The sequence below is a fragment of the Mustelus asterias genome, chromosome 9, assembly GCF_964213995.1.
Source record: "Mustelus asterias chromosome 9, sMusAst1.hap1.1, whole genome shotgun sequence".
Classification (NCBI taxonomy): domain Eukaryota; kingdom Metazoa; phylum Chordata; class Chondrichthyes; order Carcharhiniformes; family Triakidae; genus Mustelus; species Mustelus asterias.
In genome coordinates, this window is record NC_135809.1 from 113,578,862 (window position 1) to 113,597,692 (window position 18,831).

Sequence of the window (18,831 nt, forward strand, 5' to 3'; positions counted from 1 at the left end):
CCAGATCTGGGAAGATCTAAAAGCATTTTATCATGACTAAATAAAATTCTAGAAAGCTACAATTTTCACCTAAGAAATAAATTGTGCACTTCAAAATACATTTAGTCTCTAAGGACCTAATTACTGCTTTTTGTTTTACAGCAATTATCTACCATTTAGCACCTAGCTATCTTGTGCAACTTCACCAAGTCAACTGAGTGCCTGGAGTTGCACAGTTCACTGATGTGTGGTGCCCCAAATCAGATATTAACTCACACAATCATCTAACATTCATTGATTAGCAAGTCACTGATTCCCATGCATTTCTAATTTAATGGTGTGCTAAACTATACTGAGCATCTCCACATTAAGGGTATGAAATTAGTTGTTACTTAGCAGCAGTCTTGCGTTTTTATTTGGAGTGTCTGGCAAAGTGTGCAAGGTATGAAATGCTTGAGACTTGTGCAGAGTAATTGAACAATACTCGACTTCATTTGGACACACGGACACCAAATATGTTGGTTCCAAATTTGTTAGAGTGGAGAAAACTGCTTAGGAAAGAAAACCGCTTAGGAAAGAAAACCAGGAGGAAGAATGGTAGAGAAAGCTCCATCAGCACTAAATTACATCTGGTTCAAGGCACTAAGTATAGGGGATGAGCACTGGATTCCCATGGTTTATTTTGTCCAAGTGTGCAATTTAAAGTTTGCTGTATTACTCCCAAACACCCCAAAGTCTGTAAATTCCACACACAATTTTTAAAATGTGTTTAGGATACTGAACATTAACTATTTTAATGAGCTCCAGGAGATGTAATTGGCAGCATGAATTACACAACTGAATAATCAGTGGGCTGACAACAGTAATGCGTCAAACTGCATTTACACAGGGCCTGTAATGCAGAAAATATTCCAAGGCATGTTAGAGGCATAATCAGAAAATGGATACCATATTAAATCGGGCAAGAATGAACATACTAATTAGGAACAGAAGTAGGCCACTTGAGTCTGCTCCGCATTTGATAAGTTCATGGCTGATCTGATTGCAGTTTCTATTTTCCTGTTTACCCCATAGCAATCAAGAATCTATCCAACGACCCAGTCTCCACTGCTCTCTGAGGAAGAGAATGTCACAGACTAACAGGCCCTCAAAGAAAATATTTCTCTTCATCTAATGATAGTATTAAAGAAAGAGGGTCTCAACTAAGCAGTTGAAGGAATAGATGTCAATGGTGGGAGAAAGGCTGACTGCATGCACAAAAGACCCAAATCGAGAGGAGCAGAAAGTTGTGTTAGGAACGGGGGAATAAGGCCAGAAAAGACTGCTGAGCTAGGGAAAGGAATGACTGTGAAGGAATTTAAATACAATTACATTTTTTTAAATCTGAATCATTGGGAGATCAGAAGTGAAAGTAGACCAACGAAGGCAACAGTGGTGGGTGAGCAGAAGACAGGAGAGAAAGACTAGAAAAGGAAGACACAAGTTCAAAGCTGGGGCAGAAGGAGGATGAGGGAAAAGAGTGGAGCTTCATGGGCAAGAGGAAGGGGTGGGAGCAGTGGTAGGAGTGGGAGCATTAATTGGACACTTCTTGGGTCAAGGAGTTTAAGAACAGGCCCACTGATGAATGGCTAAGCAAAGTGTGCATCAGATATGACCAAGTCTGCAGCCCTTCATCTGAAAGAAGCAAAGCTGGGACCATACCAAGAGAACAACTGCAATGGAAGACAGTAAGGCTTTTGCCTAGGGATAAAGGAATTGCGGGTGAAGTGGAGGGAGTGTTAAGCACATTTGCAGCTACAGAAATAATGTGCAGGGCTGGACAGCTCATTTGCAAAACAAGGGCAGCAAATAAAGAAGCATGGAATAGTTATTTTTAAATATATCAAAATTTACATTCTTTGTTGGAACCAAAATTGACCTTAAAGACTGGTAATAGATGACAAAAACAAAAGGACAGCCACAGATGAATGAACCTAGAATAATTATTCAAGTGGCAGATGTACTTTAATTAGTGGCTGTTAACACTTTATAAAAAATTTTGTGAACAAGAGTTCATAGAATCATAGAAACCCTACAGTGCAGGAGGAGGCCATTCGGCCCATCGAGTCTGCACCGACCACAATCCCACCCAGGCCCTACCCCCACATATTTACCCGCTAATCCCTCTAACCTACACATCCCAGGACTCTAAGGGGCAATTTTTAACCTGGCCAATCAACCTAACCCGCACATCTTTGGACTGTGGGAGGAAACCGGAGCACCCGGAGGAAACCCACGCAGACACGAGGAGAATGTGCAAACTCCACACAGACAGTGACCCGAGCCGGGAATCGAACCCGGGACCCTGGAGCTGTGAAGCAGCAGTGCTAACCACTTTGCTACCGTGCCGCCCACGTGTTGTGTGTGTTAAATATTTTATGATGGCAATCAGGCCTGGTAATGTGAAATTGGTGATAGAGATATAAAGGGTTTCATTGCAGATAGTTTAGGTGTGATAGTTCACAGGACAGGGACAATGGGGAGTATAGTTCCTTCTGGACTGAACCTGTGTTAATACAGGATCAACACATGGTACAAAAATAATTGGTTATACATGCTTCCAGTACTCACTTCAATACTGAAAGCCAATGCAGCATGTCAGCCAAATTCTACACCTACAATGGAAGGCTTTTGTGAATTTTTAAAAAGTAAACGTTCCTCTGACAGCAACAAAATCTATAGAGCTGAACAATCTGCACACAGCACAGCATCTAGTTACTGGGCTGATGCATTAGGTACATTAACCTTCTAAAGGAACATTCCAAAGCCCAAGATCGTAATGTTTATAATCCCTCACTTACCTGGAGTGCTTATAGAGTCTGCGAGGTCTGTTGTGAGCGCGCCGATCCCAATTTTCTGGATCACTAGAATTACTATCATAAGGGTATGGCCGTGCAGCCATCCCAGTCTAAGGGCCTCCGCTTTGCCAATGCCTTTAGTTCACACACAAGGCACTCATAACCTACAAAAAAGTATATATTCTATTACTGCAAGTATTTTCAAACCTGAACATTTTTCATTTTACAGTCAAAAGGCTAAATGAGGTTGCTAAAAGTGATCTTTTATGACAATGATCGCAATGCATTTGACGTGATCAAGGACTGATGAATAAGTCATTTCTACAAATGTTTATCTTCCCAATACTTTTTTTCCACACATGCCCCCACCACCGTCTAGAAAACCAATGCCAGATTTCTCCTATCCTTAACAGTTGCAATTTTTTACATGCTGATACGGCAATGTCCACTTCAGCCTTTACCCTTCCAGCTTTTTCTTTATATATAGTCTGCCCACTGCTCTTTCCTCGAAGAGCATTAGAACGCAAGAAATAGGAGTAGGCCATAGTCTCTCAAGCCTGCTCCACAATGATCTCAACATCAATTCCTGCTGTTACAATATATGTTTAGGGACTGTGTCAAGTTGATTGGAGCACAGAAGTTGCTCTGGTCTTACACATGGAAGACTTTGCAAATGCAAAACTAAGACCTACAGATAGAGGCAGTGCTCTTACGCAGGTGGTGGCGAGCACCTTCTTGAACCACGACAGTCCATCTGGTCTAGGTACACTCACAGTGCTGTTAGGGAGAGAGTGTTCCAGGTTCTTGACCCAGTGACAACGAAGCAATGGTGATACAGTTCCAAGTCAGGATGGTGTGTGGTTTGGAGGTGAACTTGCAGGCAGTGGTGTTCCCTTGTATCTGCTGCCCTTGTTCTTCTAGGTGATAGAGGTTGCAGATTTTGGAAGGTGGTGTCAAAGGAGCTACACTCGTCACGTGGAGAGTACTTCATGACAATCCTGACTTTTGCCTTGTAGATGGTTAACAGGCTTTGGGGAATCAGGAGCAATGCTCCCACTAACTTTTTCATCCATGTGTGGAATTACTTGTTTTTTATATGCCAATGTCAAGATCATGTGTGCCAAACAGAGAAAACTTATACAAATGTATTTTCAAGAAGTTACAATTGATGTGGAAGAAGAATACATCCTTTAAGTATTGACACAGTAACATGTCAGTCCACAAATTACTGAGTCTACTGAATTCAATTTTAAATTTACCATAGTGGCATTTGAACTCACGACTTGGGGTGGCGTGCCGGTGGCACAGTGGTTAGCACTGCTGCCTCACGGCGCCACGGACCCGGGTTCAATTCCAGTCACTGTCTGTGTGGAGTTTGCACATTCTCCCCACATTCTCTGCGTGGGTTTCCTTCGGGTGCTCCGGTTTCCTCCCACATTCCAAAAGATGTGCAGGTTAGGTGGATTGGCCAGGCTAAATTGCCCCTTAATGTCAGGGGGACTAGCTAGGGTAAATGCATGGGGTTATGTATGACCTGAGTGGGATTGTGGTCGGTGCAGACTCGATGGGCCGATAGGGATTCTAGGATTCTATTATTCTAGGTTTTAAGTTCAATACCATAACCATGACATTACCATATGAGAGGCATTTGTTAGTTTTTATGTTGTAGCTTGTCATTTGACAGATGAAAAGTTGAACCGGTAGCAATGGCTCAAGACAAAGATTTTTGTTTCAATTTGACAAGCTCAAAATAGAGCTACAAGAAACTTTTGTTATTACTACAAGATCTCGGCTGAGAATCCAAAACTTTTCACAAATTCCCTAGAAAAGCCCATGTGTCTTTAATATGCCAAATGTCTTAGTGATAAATTTTCCTTGAATAATTCTACAATCCAATTTCCTTTCAAAAGCATTGATTGTCTCCGCTTCCACCACCCTCATAGGCAGCAAGTTCCAGGCTGATCCAGTGTCAATAGGAAGACATTTAGGGGACAATGATCACTGCGTCGTAAGTTGGTTATGGCAAAGGACAAGGAATGACCCAGAGCAAGGATAACAAACTGAGAGAAAGCCAACTTCAATAGGGTAAAGAAGATTAGAGAGATTAATACGTGACTCAAAGGCTGGTGCAGAAGAAATGTGTTTTAATTCGTGGGCACTGGCACCAGTGGTGGGGCAAGTGGGAGCTGTACTGTTGGACGGTCTTCATCTGAACCTTGCTGGGAGCAGTGATCTGGAAATTTGTGCAACTAGGGCGGTAGAGAGGGCTTTAAGCTAAATAGTGTGCGTATAGGAATCATGAGAGGAGGGCTGTAAATTACAGGGAAACAATGAGATAATAAAGCAGGGTAGCAATCTGGGTAATGATAACCTGAGTGTGGCTTGAAAGGACAAAAATGGTAAAAGGTCAGAGTTAAAGGCTCTGTATCTGTATGCATGCAACACTTGTAACAAGATAGATGAATTGTAGCACAGATAGAAATAAATACATATGACCAGATAGTCATTATCGAGATATGGAGGTAAGGTGAACCAGGGCGGGACCAGAGTATTGAAGAATATTTGACATTTCAAAAAGACAGGAAGCTCAGAAAAGTGGTGGGGTATCTCAGTTAATTAAGGATGTAATTAGTACAGAAGTGAGAGATGACCTTGGTTCTCATGAGCAAGATGTGGAATCAGTTTGGGTGGAGATAAGAAATAGGAAAGGAAGAGATCACTTGTGAGGAGTTCATTGGTCACTAAAATATTACACCGTAGGAGAGTGTGTACAGGAAGAAAATGGGTGTGTAAGAGAGATACAGCAATAATCATGGGTGACTTTAATCTACATACAGATTGCACAAATCAGACTGGCAAAAATAACCTGGGAAATCAGAGCAGTATGTTTTAATAGTATAGAACATGATGTAATGTGATGCCACCGGGCTCATAATGGGAGGCTAATGCTCTCGAAATATAGGTTCAAATTCCAATGCAGGTCGTGGAATTTGAAAAAAATGCCCCTTTAAAGCGCTGTTGATTTACCTAATAAGTATAAATGGGGACAGCGAGGGGTTATCCCTTTCAATAGTTTAATCGATATGTTCATAAGTGTATAAATGGAGACAGCTGGAACACTCAAAGGGGAATAGTACAGGCAGTGAACTAAGTCAATGAACTCTTTCCAGCATACAAAGAAGCTGTGTCTTTGTTTTATCTTCACTAACTGGCGTAGATTCAGTTAACACAACATACTATTTAAAGATTAGAGAACTTGGTAATATAGAGGTAACTGCATGTCCTGGTACTTGAGTCACAAAAGAATTAGCAAATGATTAGGAAGGCAAATGGAATGTTGGTGTTTATTCTAAAGGAAATGGAATATAAAAGTAGGGAAGTTTTACTGCAGCTGAGACCACAGTTTTAGTCTCCCTATTTGAAAAAGGATATAATTGTGTTAGAAACAGTTCAGAGAAGATTCACTTGACTCATTCCTAGGAAGACAGGCTTATTTTATGAAGAAAGGTTGATTGGGTTGGTCTGATACCCACTGGAGTTTAGAAGAATGAGAGGTGATCTTACTGAAACATACAAGATCCTGAGGGGACTTGATAGGATGGATACAGTGAGGATAGTTCCCTCCTGTGGGAGAGACGAGAACCACGGGACACGGTTTAAGACTGAGATTAGAATTGGAGGAGCTGGTGGGTGGGGTTCCCGGGTTGTCACTCGCTCCTTACACTGTCGATGCTTGGCTTTAGTTTTCTTTCAGTGATGAAACTCAAGGTGCTCAGCTCCTGTTCAGATGCTTTTTCTCCACTTCGGGCAGTCTTGGGCAGGGTTTCTCAGATGTCGGTGGGGATGCTGCACGTTTTCAAAAAAGCTTTGAGCGTGTCCTTGAAGTGATTTCCTTCTCCCCTGGGGCTCGCTTGCTGTGTCAAAGCTCCAAATTGAATGCTTGTTTTGGGAGTCGCATATCAGGTATTGGATGATGTGCCCAATACTTCAAGGCTGGCCTGAGCTAGAACACGGAGGTTGATACACCTATCCTACCAATGGATTTGCAGAGGCAATGCTGGTGGTACTCTCCAGATTTCTGAGGTGCCTGCTGTATATACCGTGCGTTTCTGAGCCACATAGGAAGGTAGGTATCACTATTGCTCTGTAGACCATGAGCTTGGTGGCAGGTCTGAGGTCCTGGTCTTCGAATACTCTCTTCCTTAAGTGACTGAAGGCTGCGCTAGCGCACTGAAGGCTGTGTTGAGCCTCATCGTTGATGTATGCCCTTGGTGATAGTAGGCTTCCACAAAGTGCCCCACATTGTCCAAGGCCTCAGTGTACATGTATCACATTATGTACATGGACTTCCAAAAGGCATCTGATAAAGTGCTGCATAACAGATTTGAGCAAAGTTATAACTCATGGAATAAAAGGGACAGTAGCAACTTGGATATGAAATTGGCTGAATGACAGGAGGCAGAGAGTCATGGTTAATGGATGTTCTTCTGACTAGAGGAAGGTTTATAGTGGAGCTCTCCAGGGGTCAGTGAGAGACATTTGCTTTTTGCAATGTATATTATAATGTTGACCTTGGTGAGCAGAGCATAATTTCAAAATGTGCGGATGATACGAAACATGGAAGCATTGTGAACAGTGACAAGGATAATGTAGAACTCTAAAGGGGATACAGGAGCAGAGGGACCTGGGTGCATACGTGCATGTCAATGAAGATGGCAGAACAGTTTCAGGCAGCAGTTAATTAAGGAGACAAAATCCAAGGCTTTAATAGCGATATAGAGTACAAAGGCATGGAAATGGTGTTGAATTTGTATAGAGCATTGATTCAGTCTCAGCTGGAGTACTGCATTTAGTTCTGGTCACCATACTTTAGAAAAGAGGTGAAGGTATTAGACTCAGTGCAGAAGAGATTCAAGAAAATAGTTCCAGGGATGAGGACTGTCAGGGACATAAATAGATTGAAAGGTTAGGTACAATTTATTTGGAGAAAAGAAAGTTGAGGGGTTATTTGATACGGGAAGATAAAATCAAAAGGGAACGATCAGAGATCGGTAGAGAAAAACTGTTCCCATTGGTCGAAGGACCGAGAACAAGGCAACACAGATTTAAGGAAATTGGCAAAAGCAATGAAGAGACGAGGAAACAATTCTTCATGCAAGTGATTTGGATCGAGAATGCACTGCCTGGGAGTGTGGAGGAGGCAGGTTCCGTCAAGGCATTTAAGAGGGAATTGGATTATCTGAAAAGAAATAAGTCCTCGCTGTCCACGGGGATGGTGCCAGAGGACTGGAGAGTGGCAAATGTTGTTCCTCTGTTTAAGAAAGGGAATAGAAATGACCCTGGTAATTATAGACCGGTTAGTCTGACTTCGGTGGTTGGTAAATTGATGGAAAAGGTCCTTAGGGATGGGATTTACGACCATTTAGAAAGATGCGGATTAATCCGGGATAGTCAGCACGGATTTGTGAAGGGCAAATCGTGCCTCACAAATTTGATAGAATTTTTTGAGGAGGTAACTAGGTGTGTTGATGAAGGTAGGGCGGTTGATGTCATATACATGGATTTTAGTAAGGCGTTTGATAAGGTCCCCCATGGTCGGCTTATGATGAAAGTAAGGAGGTGTGGGATAGAGGGAAAGTTGGCCGATTGGATAGGTAACTGGCTATCTGATCGAAGACAGAGGGTGGTGGTGGATGGAAAATTTTCGGACTGGAGGCAGGTTGCTAGCGGAGTGCCGCAGGGATCGGTGCTTGGTCCTCTGCTCTTTGTGATTTTTATTAATGACTTAGAGGAGGGGGCTGAAGGGTGGATCAGTAAATTTGCTGATGACACCAAGATTGGTGGAGTAGTGGATGAGGTGGAGGGGTGTTGTAGGCTGCAAAGAGACATAGATAGGATGCAAAGCTGGGCTGAAAAATGGCAAATGGAGTTTAACCCTGATAAATGTGAGGTGATTCATTTTGGTCGGACAAATTTAAATGTGGATTACAGGGTCAAAGGTAGGGTTCTGAAGACTGTGGAGGAACAGAGAGATCTTGGGGTCCATATCCACAGATCTCTAAAGGTTGCCACTCAAGTGGATAGAGCTGTGAAGAAGGCATATAGTGTGTTAGCTTTTATTAACAGGGGGTTGGAGTTTAAGAGCCGTGGGGTTATGCTGCAACTGTACAGGACCTTGGTGAGACCGCATTTGGAATATTGCGTGCAGTTCTGGTCACCTCACTATAAGAAGGATGTGGAAGCGCTGGAGAGAGTGCAGAGGAGATTTACCAGGATGCTGCCTGGTTTGGAGTGTCGGTCTTATGAGGAAAGGTTGAGGGAGCTGGGGCTGTTCTCTCTGGAGCGGAGGAGATTGAGGGGAGACTTAATAGAGGTTTATAAAATGATGAAGGGGATAGATCGAGTGAACGTTCAAAGACTATTTCCTCGGGTGGATGGAGCTATTACAAGGGGGCATAACTATAGAGTTCATGGTGGGAGATATAGGAAGGATATCAGAGGTAGGTTCTTCACGCAGAGAGTGGTTGGGGTGTGGAATGGACTGCCTGCAGTGATAGTGGAGTCAGACACTTTAGGAACATTTAAGCGGTTATTGGATAGGCACATGGAGCACACCAGGATGGTAGGGAGTGGGATAGCTTGATCTTGGTTTCAGATGAAGGTCGGCACAACATCGTGGGCCGAAGGGCCTGTTCTGTGCTGTACTGTTCTATCTATTCTATCTATCTATCTAAGCTGTCGGGCCATGGGGAAAAGGCTGGACAGTGGCACTAGGTAAATTGTTCCTTTGAAGAACCAGCACAGATGTGATGGGCCGAATGGTCTCATTCTGTGATTACCACTCACCTTAAAAAGTTCTTCCTCACATTCTCCACTGCATCTCTTGCCCAAAACCTTACATTTGTGTTTCATGACCTATTAGAAATGCTCATTGCCTGGCATTTGGGTGGCAACGTTACTTGTTGCCCAACCCCGAATGTTGTCCAGGTCTTACTGCATATGGGCAAGAGCATCAAGAGAAAGGCCTTCTTATGAAAACTAGGGATGGGGCAACAACTGCAGCCTTTTACAGCATTCTCAAGGATGATTAATAATAAAAATGGTCAAACAACATGACTAGGACGGAGATTTCCCAGCCTGTTTTCTGAAAGAGTAAGTTGCCTCTAAGACAGATGGAAATATTTTGAGCACAGCTTCTGACAGTACTTAGAACTAAAAATACCTTCCCAACTGAGCATGTACACTCACAAGCCATTAGATGGCAAATAACGCAACTCCACATTATCCACCAATGACGCTCCAGAAATTGGGAGTGCCATCACACCAGTTTGTGCTGTGTGAGGTTTTCAAGCCATAATGATTTTTAAGTGAGTTGTAATTTCTTACTGCAGCAAAATAAGTTGTTCTTTTTCAAAATTGATAATCAATATTTTGCAGAACTGCTGATTCACATCTCAAAATTATTTTAGCCTCTCGTCTTCAGGGAAAGCTTCCAGCATAGTGCAAGATAACAGATTTTACATTTAATCTCTCTTGTTATCCACCCTATCCAGACCTTCCCATCACAGACTCTCTTTTGTTCTTCCCTCCTTTCCCCGTCTCTGTGCTTGTGTAAAGCCTGTTACACCTCTAATTTCTTCCAGTTCTGATGAAAGGTCGATTAACCCTGTTTTTCCTCACCAAGGATGCTAATGTAACCTGTCAAGTATTTCTGTTTCTACTTCAGATTCCTAGCATCCTTCCTTTTAAAAATGAGATACACAAAGTGGAGCAGACCATATGGCTCTTATAGCCTGCTGCATCACTCAATATCATGGCTAACCCTCTACCTTAACTCCATTTTCTTCCACTATCCCCATATCCCTCGATTCCCTCAGTATCCAAAAATCTATCGATCACCAGTCTTGAATATACTCTCAACTGAGCGTCCGCAGCTCTCTGCGACATAGAGTTTTTGCAGCGTTATATTTTATTGATCTGCAGCACAAACTTAACATGTAGGTCACTACAACTAGCTTTAAAATGCATCTGGGATATCAGAATCATCAGGACTATAAGTTAATTGGAATATGGTATCATTTAAAGAAATAACTGACAGCACATTTCTGAGTCTAAATGAAAAAAAGGCCTCAGTGGACCAAGAATTTAATAGGCATTTGTTTCATTGAGATTTTCAGTATTTGAACTGTAAAATAACTTTCTTCAATAACGGGTGAAAACCACTCAACAATCACATTTCTGAGCTGTACTTGTGAACCAACATGGAGATCCTCTGAAGACTATTTATTTCACAGGAAGATACTAGTAATTTTCCCCAGACCTTCAGTTTCAAACATAATTTCAAGTTACTATGAAGTTGGGTACTGCTTGTTGGGCTGAAACAACCTTGCCTCCCAACTAGTTTCCCATTAAGATTAAAATCACAAGACTGCGAATGCTCATCCCCTTATGTTAGTTCAGTATTATTGAGAAAAGGGATATTTTTGTCAAAGCTTTCATCTTGCATTCATCAGGACAATTCACAAGAATTCCAGTTGTAAAGGAAACAATAATGTATACTATGTGAGAAGAGTGCTGACTCATTGGCAAGCGAACTCTGATTGGTAGAGGCATTGCCATGGAGAAAGCACCAGTTGATAATAACTGACTTAACCTGAGTTGAGAAATCTACAAGAGAGGTCGCTTTCACGGTTTACCTCAAGTCGACCTTCACTGGTCAATGTACGTGTCGGGATTCTTACAGTTCCACATGCTACAAGACTGGTTTCATCAGCAATCTTGTAAATAGGATCCAACGCATTTGCTCACTATGCAAGCTTGATGCCAAAGCACATCAAAGATATCCTGTGGGATAAAGGCTACCTTGATCAGATCATTTCACACTGTGTATCGTGCAAACAAATGGGTCGAAGGCTGTCACTTTTTACCCTGAAAAGTGCCCAGTTTACCTCAATCTGAAAAGAAAATTGAGCAACAGGCGAAGCTCGCTGTTTCACGCTGCTACCGTGCAGCAGCAACACAAATGGTATTCGCCAGTAACAGGATGCTGACTGTCAAGCCAAAGCGACATCTACCTATCACACAAATGTGGTATATGAATTTCAGCGTCAGGGTGATGCTAGGCTGTACGTTCCAAAACTGGTGTATCATATCAACCAACTTCCCCCTTCTGCAGTTCGCAACCAGTGAGGTACAGGCCGCACTGAATCATCCCATACTTGGAAAACTCCAAACAGTGGCCAACATTAGATGTGATTCCGCAACTGGAAAATAAATGCTAAATAATCTTCAGTCTGCCGATCAATTTAAGATAGTCAGTCGGGCTCGCAGTGTGGCTCTTTTGCGTGTACTGGAAGTTACATGCTACATATTTAATACAGGGAGCCCTGTTCTTTGCAGACAAGTAACACACATTACAGCTGTTTCAGCTAACAAAATAAGTGACAGCCATTCACTGGTTCATCCCTCAGGACAATGCCTTGATCAGAGTCAAGCTGCCGAGTTTAAATTTCAAACAATGCTTGGCAGTTAACTGTTATCAACTGTTGCATTCCCTATGGCAATTCCTCTACCAGAGTCCACATACCAACCAATCAGCATGTTCTTATTACACAGTATAAATTGTTCCCTTCACATTTTGTATTCGAATTGTCCTGATAACTGCAATGTGAAAAGCTTTTACAGAAGTGTCTCTTTTCAGGTTTTGCAATCCTAAATGACAAGATATGTTTAATGCTTATAAACACCTATGGCAATGCTCAGTCACTATCTCATGCAAGCTATACAATCAGCAAGGAGTGCCAAAAATACAAGCCAGCTCCATTTCATAATACTAATCTCCAATAGGATATTATGAACAAAATGATTTTTGACCTCCAAAACGTAATCCATTTCAAAACAAAATATTCAGCAACTAACCTGTTACAAGTATCAAGTTTAGACACAAGGAATTTGCACATTTATTGTTACGTGCCGAGTACCTTGGCTTCCAGATCAATTGCTCTCTGTCACAAACACTGCCAACTTCCATCTTTTACCTGTTACATAGATGCATAGAAACTAGAAGCAGGAGTAGGCTATTCAGCCCTTTAAGCCTGCTCTGCCATTTGTTATGATCATGGCTGGTCATCAAATTCAATATTCTGATTTCCCCCCCAGTTATACATCTCTCTAGCTCAGACCACCTATTGCTCAAAATCCTCATTATTTCCCCCCCCCCCCCCGCACGTCCAGATTCAATTGCATCAATATTCAGCTCGTCACCCTTACACCCTCGGTAAATTGTAGCCAGTCCAAAACTTTGCTGTCCACACCTATAGTCTGTCAATTAGTCCAGAAAGCCCTCTCGAGTTTAAAATTCTTGTCCATGTATTTAAATCCTCACCTTTCAGCACCAAAGCCTCCTCAAATCTTTAATTTTTGTCAATCCCTTTCCCCCCATCAGTAGCTAGGCCTTGAGCTGCCTGGCTTCTGCTTTCTAGATTCCCCTTTACAATGCTCTTGATAGGTTAAAACAACCTAACTTTTAATCATTGTCAACTCACGCCTTCTTTGACGTGGCACCAGGCTCCCTCATGACTCTGGAACACATTTTTTTCTCTTGAAATATCTAATATAAATAGAAGTATTAATGTTCCCATGTGGACAAAGTGCAAACATTTAACTTGGCATTTTAATACAAGGACAACATGAACCACATTTTGAGTCTCATCATTTTTCTTGGGCTAAAAATTACATGCAACTGCTTTTGTATTCCGAATTCCCCAACTTCCCGTATATCCAAATATTTTAAAATAGACCAAGTAACAAACAGGTTTAAAATTGGATTAAAATAAGACTCAACACTTTTGTCCTTTTTTAAGGAACTGTTGCAACAAATTGTAGCGAGTTGTGCAACCGAAAAATATTGGGAAACATTATAAATGTGATATTTCCAGCTTCACAAACAACAGGCAACAAAATATTTTACCTGTTCTTAACAACTTGCATTTATATATCTCTAACGTAATAAAAACATCCCAAGGAGTGATTATCAGACATAATTTGACAATGAAACCCATATAGGGCACTTCAGCCCATAGATCATTAATTAATCTCTAAATTTTTCATCTATAAAACAGACCCATCAAGATTCAGAACATCCCAAAAACACTTCGCTGACAATGAATTATGCTGCAGTGGATTTACTGTTGCTATGTCAGCAAACTTGCACTTTGCTACTTTTCACTTTTTGACTCAAGTTTATCAACATTGAATGTTTAATTTTGTGTTTACAGAAACTCCTTAGTGGAGAAGAAACAGCATTTGTGGTGGAAGCATTGTGTAAATTCCTTCACAATTATTAGTCACTCAGTGTAAACACAGCCAGAGAATCTCCTGCAATGATTTCTCGCCCCCCTCCCCACTACTGTTACCTCTGTTGTCCCCGATCCTCTATCCTGCTTTTCCTCACCTATGCCGCTTGTTGGCATCATCCCAAAACAGTATCAGTTTCCACATATATAATGATAACACCAAGGTGTTGAGATGGATAGAAAGCTAGTTAGCAAATAGGAAGCAAAGGGTTGGCATAAATGGGTCTTTTTCTGATCGGCAGTCAGTGATGTGGGGTTCCGCAGGGATCTGTGCTAGGACCCCAACTGTTCATATTATATATTAATGATTTCAAACAGGGAATATCACCTGCAAATTTGCAGATGATACAAAGTTGGGTGGGAGGATGAGCTGTGAGGAGGATGCAGAGATGCTTCAGCATGATTTGGACAGGTTGAATGTGTGGGCATCTGCATGGCAGATGCAGTATGTGGATAAATGTGAGGTTATCCATTTTGATAGCAATAATAGGAAGACAGATTATTACTTGAATGGGCGTAAATTGAGAGGGGTGGATACTCAACAAGACCTTGGAGTCCACGTGCATTAGTCACTGAAAGTAAGCAGGCAGTAAAGGCGACAAATGGTACGTTGGCCTTCATTGCAAGAAGATTTGAGTATAGGGATGTTTTGCTGTAATTGTATAGGGTGTGGGTGAGGCCATATCTGGAGAAGTGTATGCATTTTTGGTGTCCTTATCTGAGGAAGGATGTCCTTGCTATAGAGTACAGTGAAGATTTACCAGGCTGATTCCTGGAATGGCAGGTGTGTCATATGAGGAGAGACTAAGTCTGTTGGGATCATATTCACTGGAGTTTAGAGTAGTGAGAGGGGATCTCATAGAAAATTATAAAATTCTAACAGGGTTAGACAGGATAGATTCAGAAAGAATGTTCCCAATGGTGGGGCAGTCCAGAATTAGGGGTCATAATTTGAGGATAAGGGATAAACCTTTTAGAACTGAGATGAGGAGAAATTTCTTCACCCAGAGTGGTGAATGTGTGGAATTCACAGAATGTAGTTGAGGCCAAAACATTGCCTGATTTCAAGAAGAAATTACATATAGCTCTTGGGGCTAAAGGAATCAAGGGAGGGTGGGGGGTGCAGAAAATCAGGATATTGAATTCGATCATCAGCCATGATCAAAGTAAAAGGCGGAGCAGGCTCGAAGGTCTGAACAGCCTACTCCTGGTTCTAGTTTTGATGTCCATGGTACTCTGATGCAGCAGTGCTAACCACTGTGCCACCATGCTACCCTAAAATGCCTATCCTTCTTTTCAAGTTCAACCAAAGCCACACCCCTCACTATCAATGTAATCCCATCCAGCCCCACAACCTCTGAGATAACTGTACTCAGCTAATAAATAATCTCTTGAGCATCTTAAATATTAATCACTCTATCAATGGAGCCTTCACCTGCCTAGGCCCTAATCTCTGGAATTTCCTTCCTAAACCTCTCCACAACCCTTTTCTCCCTTACATCACTCATTAAAACTCCTTTTACCAAGCTTTTGGTATCTGATCTAATCTCTCAAGGCCATACCATTTCATTATGATCCTGTGCATCACCTTGCGATGTTTTATTACGTTAAAGGGATTAAGTTGTTACTTTTAGAAGTTCCTTAAAACTCTCTCTCTTTTAGCAACCTTTTGATTATCTGCCCAAATGTGGCTCAACATCAAACTTTGCCTTGTAATACTCCTATGCAGAGCCTTGGGACAAAATATGTTAAAGATGCGAATATGTTAAAGGTTTAACAAGTTATTATTGGCATAAAATCATACATGAGTTCATATTTAGCCATCAACACTAAATGACAAATACTGTCTGGAAAAAATGCAATAAAGTATGAAAACGATTGCAAAGCTTATGCAACACAGAAACAGGTCATTTTCAGATTTATTCTCCATATAAGTCTCCTCCCATCCTTCAACTAACCCTATCAGAATACTTTTCAATTTCTCTCTCCAAGTTATCTCGCTTCCCCTTAAATGCAGCTATGGCATTCACCTTGTGGTAGCAAGTGTTAATGGTGTGCGAATTGGACCAAGGTTAAGGGTAGGCAGGTGTAGGGCATTGAGTACTTTGAGTACACACAAAAACACTTAGCAGCTTCTTGCTAGGTTAGTGGTTACTAAAACTGTCTATCATGCGGGAGACTGGAGTTCAATTCCTTAATGGGGAGAGGTCATTGGGTGCGATTTTTTTTGGCACCTCCCACTGGCAGGATCTTTCAATCTAGCTGAAATCAAGGGTCATTTTTATCAATCTCCGCACCCGCCATGGGAAAACACACAGGGCCGAATAGTCTTGGTGATTGTCTAATTACCAACTGAAGACTTTTTTCTGTTACAGTACCCCTTTAAGTGGCTGCAAATTTAATTAGTTTATTTTTATTAATACTCAAGAGACTTCTGGAACAATGGATAAAAGCAAAATACTGTGGATACTGGAATCCAAAACAAAAACAGATAATGCTGGAAAATCTCAGCAGGTCTGACATCATCTGTGGAGAGATACTGTCACACCTGCTGAGATTTTCCAGCATTTTCTGTTTGTGTTTCTGGGACAATAGATGTTGGTTAGGTAAGAGGCAGCTATTTGCAATGCTGCATTCTGTAAATAAATGTAGTATTAAATAAAGCTTCAAAATAAACAGCAAATTCTACATTTTCACCATTCTCTGGATAAAGATCTTTCTCCCAAATTCCATAAAATGTATCAATTACTATTTAAAATTTATAGCCCCTAGTTCTAGCCTCCACTGCCCTTACACATCCCACACAGAGACATCTGATCTACATTGACTTCATCAAGCAACGTTTGTTAAAAAGCACAATGGATTCATCACCCACTGTTTCTCAGAGGGGCATGTTTCACACACTGAAAAAGCTTATCTTTAAAAAAACTCTATCTTTCTTTGATACTGTTTAATTTATACCCTATGGTTACTGGCTCACTTATCAGTTTTCCATATTTCAGTAATCTTCTATGATTAAAAGAAACCTCACAAACAGATACAATAACTTTTAAAATGACGTTTTGTGTTTGAAAGAAGAAATTGTGCAAGGCTTTGGACAATAGCACCAGAAAGTGCTGGTGAAGAAACTGGCAAAGTCTTCTTTTGAGTAGTGAAGGCTAAGGAGAGATTTGATCAAGTGTTTAACATCATGGAGTGTTTTGATAAAGATAGAATGAATCTATTTCTACTGGCAGGAGGGTTGGAACCATAAAACAGATTTAAGGCAATTGACAAAAGAACTGAGGGGAGATAAAAACAAGTAACAAGAATAGACCATAAGGTTCCTTTAGCCTGCGCTGCCACTGGACTTCTCTGACTTCACTTTCCTGCTCACTCCCCATATCCCTCAGAGAACAAAAGTCTCAGTATTAAATATTTTCAATGACAGCACATCCACAATCCACTGAGATAGATAGGGAATTCTAAAAATGGACTGTCCTTGGGGTGAAGAAATTCCTCCTCATCCCAGTCCTCAATGATAAATCCCTTATCCCAGGTTTTAGATTCCCCAGCCAGTGAAAACAACCTGTGCCTACTCTGTCAAGCTCCTTCATGATCTTCGAGGACACTTTTAAACAGAACTGTGGTCCGGAATGCATTGCCTGAAGGGGCTGTGGAAACAGGTTCAACAGTAACTTTCAAATGGGAACGGCATAAATACTTTGAAAGGGAACAGACTGCTGGGTTCTGGGCCAAATTGGATAAGCTATTTTCCAAGAGGCAGTAGAGGCACGATGGGCCCAATGGCCTCCCCCTTGTGCTGTCTCATTGTGACCATCACAAGTGGGGGCAATTACATACCGCGTCTGAGCCTCCCCGGTCCAGCAGCTGGCGGAAATCTGTCTCTAATCCTCATCAAACCCGGACACAGCTGCCCAGCGGCCCTCGAACAACAAACCCAGACAGAGACAATCAGCAGCCTCTTCAGAGGAGCGGGGCTGGGGCTACCTGGCAACCCCGGGGGGTCCCAGCCTCTCCCGGGGCCCCTCCGCTCACTGTGTAAACAACCACACCCGCGCAGTAAAGACAAAGGGCTTTGCAGCGGGACCTACCTGGCTGGACTGAGGCTGGGTTAGCCGACTCTCTTCAACTTTCACCCGGGGACAAACAAGTCTGCACAGGCCCCGAACGCAAAACTCGCGAGAACTCAGGGGGAGGGCGAGACCTACTGGGCGCCTGCGCAGTACCATCCCACGGCACCTTTCCCTGTTGAATCTGCGCAATCACTCCCCCCGCCCTCACGTTCCCGTCGCTTCCTAACTGCGCAATCCCGTCATTGTGCCTGCCTTCTTTCCGGTTGTTCCGGCGCATCCCAATTGCGCCTGCGCAATCTCCTCACTATTCCCGTCGCTTCCCAACTACGCCTGCGCAATCCCTGCACCCGTCACTTCACAGGTGCGCCTGCGCAATTAAATCTGTTCAATCACTTCCCAAATGCGCCTGCGTAATCCCGTCATTCTTGGCTCCTCCCAACTGCACTTGCGCAATCTTCCCGGCGCTTCCCAACTGCGCCTGCGCAACTCCGTCACACAAACACAAACCCTCTCTTGTCATGTACCTCTAACATTCTACCTCCAATTGGACACCCCTGCCAGGACAATTATCTGCCCCCGATGTTT

General features: G+C 42.3%; 1 protein-coding gene across 8 annotated transcripts in view; it reads right to left on the reverse strand.

Annotated features, from left to right (window-relative positions):
• btbd10b (BTB (POZ) domain containing 10b) overlaps window positions 1–18,600 on the reverse strand; it is a 72,234-nt gene extending 53,634 nt beyond the window's left edge. Inside the window, exons 1-3 of one of the 8 annotated variants that reach the window (XM_078220884.1) lie at window positions 18,265–18,546; window positions 13,361–13,425; window positions 2,820–2,980 (exon numbers count right to left, since the gene is read on the reverse strand). In XM_078220884.1, coding sequence (XP_078077010.1) covers window positions 2,820–2,920 — 101 coding nt within the window. In that variant the 5' untranslated portion in view covers window positions 2,921–2,980; window positions 13,361–13,425; window positions 18,265–18,546. Of the gene's footprint in view, window positions 1–2,819; window positions 2,981–13,360; window positions 13,426–18,013; window positions 18,235–18,264 lie in introns of those variants that run through there. The other 7 variants (XM_078220886.1, XM_078220885.1, XM_078220881.1 and 4 more) reach the window with 7 other exon arrangements.
• Between the last annotated feature and the right edge of the window lie 231 nt (window positions 18,601–18,831).